The 2,836-nt window shown below is 52.8% G+C and overlaps 1 protein-coding gene across 1 annotated transcript in view; it reads left to right on the top strand.

Moving 5' to 3' along the window:
* GUITHDRAFT_114292 (hypothetical protein) overlaps nucleotides 1-775 on the top strand; it is a gene marked incomplete at both ends in the record, with an annotated part of 2,546 nt that extends 1,771 nt beyond the window's left edge. The window contains 4 exons of the mRNA XM_005826487.1: nucleotides 230-264; nucleotides 311-356; nucleotides 400-443; nucleotides 709-775. Coding sequence (XP_005826544.1) covers nucleotides 230-264; nucleotides 311-356; nucleotides 400-443; nucleotides 709-775 — 192 coding nt within the window. The remainder of the gene's footprint in view (nucleotides 1-229; nucleotides 265-310; nucleotides 357-399; nucleotides 444-708) is intronic.
* Nucleotides 776-2,836: the final 2,061 nt, after the last annotated feature.

Genomic DNA, 2,836 nt, shown 5'->3' with positions numbered 1-2,836 from the left:
CTCCTCCTCCTCCTCTCCCTTTTCCTCTTCTTCTTTGTCATCCATCTCGTCCTCGTCCTCGCCACGCCCTCGTCGTGCTCATTCCTCTCTTCATGGAGCTCCTCCCGCTCACTCTCCTCCTCCTCCTGGTCTCCTCCTACTCTTCTCCTTTCCCCGCTCCTCCTCGCGCTTACTCTCGTCTACTGACCACAATCCTCGTCCTCCTCCCTTCTTGATTTCTGTTCGACAGGTTAAGGAAACTTTCGAGGCCTTTGCTCCCATAAAGTGTGCACGTGTAGCTGATATCTTGACCTATTGATTTGCCTGCTAGAGCATGGGACGTCACTACCATCAGTGAGAAGGGAGCTGGAGAGCAGGTGACGATCGTTTTCACTCGGCCCTTTGTGAGAATTGCTGCAGAAATTCTTTGGGAATGTTCGTTTTGACGACGCGAAGGGGGCGCGGTTGTGTTTGACACACATGAAGGTACCTGTTGGATCTCCTGTTGGATGTATTGTTTTGAGATGTGTGGTGACTTGTTGAGAGAAAGTTGTTGTTCGTAACTCCATTAGAGTAACAACCTTTCATCTCTGACAATCGATGTGTTGCATGCCTCGATGCTCTTGAAACGATTCAGTTGGGAGTCTTTTCGTGTTTTCTTTCTTCTTGTTGCTCAGAATTTTTCTTGAGATGTTTGTAGTTTTTGCACTCACAGTGTGTCTGTTGCAGGATAGGAAACAACGCCTGGGATCTTGTCAGATTGAAGTTGTCGGTTCGCGTCACTATGATGTTGTGAGAAGATTCAAAGAATTGTTACAGTTTTGCACGGAAAGGAAGAGGAGCTGTACTGGGCCAACATCATGCAGGTAAGGAGAGGAGAGGAGAGGAGAGGAGAGGAGAGGAGAGGAGAGGAGAGGAGAGGAGAGGAGAGGAGAGGAGAAGCGGAGGAGAGAGTAGGGGAGGAGAGGAAGAGGAGAGGAGAGGAGAGGAGAGGAGAGGAGAGGAGAGGAGAGGAGAGGAGAGGAGAGGAGAGGAGAGGAGAGGAGAGGAGAGGGGAGGGGAGGAGAAAAGCGAAGAGAGAAGAAGAGAGGGGGAGAGAGGAGATGTGGAGGAAGGGAAAGGAGATCCTCAAGGACAGGACAAGAAGAGAACGACGAGGTTATGGGAAGGACCACAAGAGGAGCTGAGAGGTATCTCGGCAGGGCAAAAGAATTCGTCGGATGTTTGAGAGCAGCAGCAATGAGATAGATCAAGAAGCATCCATCTCTATCGAGTCTCTCGTGGTCATTCACTTTCTCCTTCTCCGTTCCCGTTCCCGTTCCCCTGCTCCTGCTCCTTGCCGCTGCTCCTGCTCCCTCTCCTGCTCCTGCTCCCTCTCCTGCTCCTGCTCCTGCTCCTGCTCCTGCTCCTGCTCCAGCTCCAGCTCCAGCTCCAGCTCCAGCTCCTGCCTATCAATCTTTCTGCTCCTGCTCCTGCTCCTGCTCCTGCTCCTGCTCCTCGCCGCTGCTCCTCGCCGCTGCTCCTCTCCTACCCCTCCAACTACGCTCCTCATCTTGCTCCTCCTCTTCTCATTCCTCTTCTTTCAGCCAGGGAAGGACTATGAGACAGGGCTGCTGGTCAAGTTTCAGCTCAAACCTGAGGTTTTCTTGCTCCATCCTCCTTTTCAACATCATCCCTGCAAGCCTGTCTTGTCAATACTACAAACTTCTCCTTGTTTTCTCTGTTCTGATTTGTATATCACGCCCTTGCCTCTGTCTCCTCCTTCCACCCCCACGTCTCCTCCTCCGACTTTCTCCTCCTCTCGTTCCTCTATCTCTTCCCTTTCCTTCCATGTTCAGTCATTTTCCTGCCTTGTCTCTTTGCTCCGTTATCTTTTCACTTCTCCTGACTCTTTTCTTCTCAAGATTGCTGCAAGACTTGATTTCCGTGCCATACGACGTGCTGTTGCAGGTAAAAATTCTCGTTTTTCAAACTGCTGCTGCTGCTGCTGCTGCTGCTGCTGCTGCTGCTGCTGCTGCTAATGCGCCCCTCCTCGTCCTTGCCCTTGCCCTTGTCCTTGTCCTCGTCCTTGTCCCCGTCCTCGTCCTCGTCTTCCCCCCCCGCCCCTTTCCCTCTTCTTCCTCCTCCTCGTTCTTCTCGTCCTGTTTCTAAGGTCTCGTCCTGTTTTCTTGCTTCTCGTCTCTTGGTTCCCTTGCTTTTCCTCCTTTTCGTACCTATATCTCATCTCCTTGATATTCCTGTCCCTGCCCAATCTCACCATTTCATTCTTTTCCTCTTCTTCTTTCTCCTCTTCTTCTTTCTCCTTCTCTTCTTTTCCGTCTGCTCAAGATTTGGTTGCTCGCCAACAGGAGTCGCTTCCGTCGCTTTCCTCGAATATGAAGGAGATACTGGAAAAGGTAAAAACAATCCTGTCCTGATCCTGCTCCCCCGCCTGCTCCTGATCCTGCTCCTGGTGCTGATCCTGATCCTGATTTTCTCCCTCATCCTCATCCTCATCCTCTTCCTCTTCTCTCTGCTCCTCTCCCACCTCCTTCCCATCTACCCTCTTCTCCTCCCTGCTCCTCATTTCCTCCCCTGCCCTCTCTCCTCTCGTGATCAGACACATTGCAGCGTGCGCAAGGATGAGCGACAAGGCAGACGCTGAGAAGCTCTTGTCGAGTCTGCGAGGATCAGGTGAGGGAGAAGGAACAGAGAGGGAGGAGGAACAGTGGCAGAGGAGAGCAAGAGAAGGGGTGGGGGGTGGGGGGGGGGATGGAGGAGGAGGAGGAGGAGGAGGAGGAGGAGGAGGAGGTTCTTTGGCTGACATGAAGCGAGCAGGACCCGGGGGGGGTTTTGGGGCCGTTGGGGGGGCCGGATT

The sequence above is a fragment of the Guillardia theta genome (assembly GCF_000315625.1).
Source record: "Guillardia theta CCMP2712 unplaced genomic scaffold GUITHscaffold_74, whole genome shotgun sequence".
NCBI classification, from domain to species: Eukaryota; class Cryptophyceae; order Pyrenomonadales; family Geminigeraceae; genus Guillardia; species Guillardia theta.
Note: the sequence above shows the minus strand (reverse complement) of the source record. Positions and strands in the feature narration are given on the sequence as shown.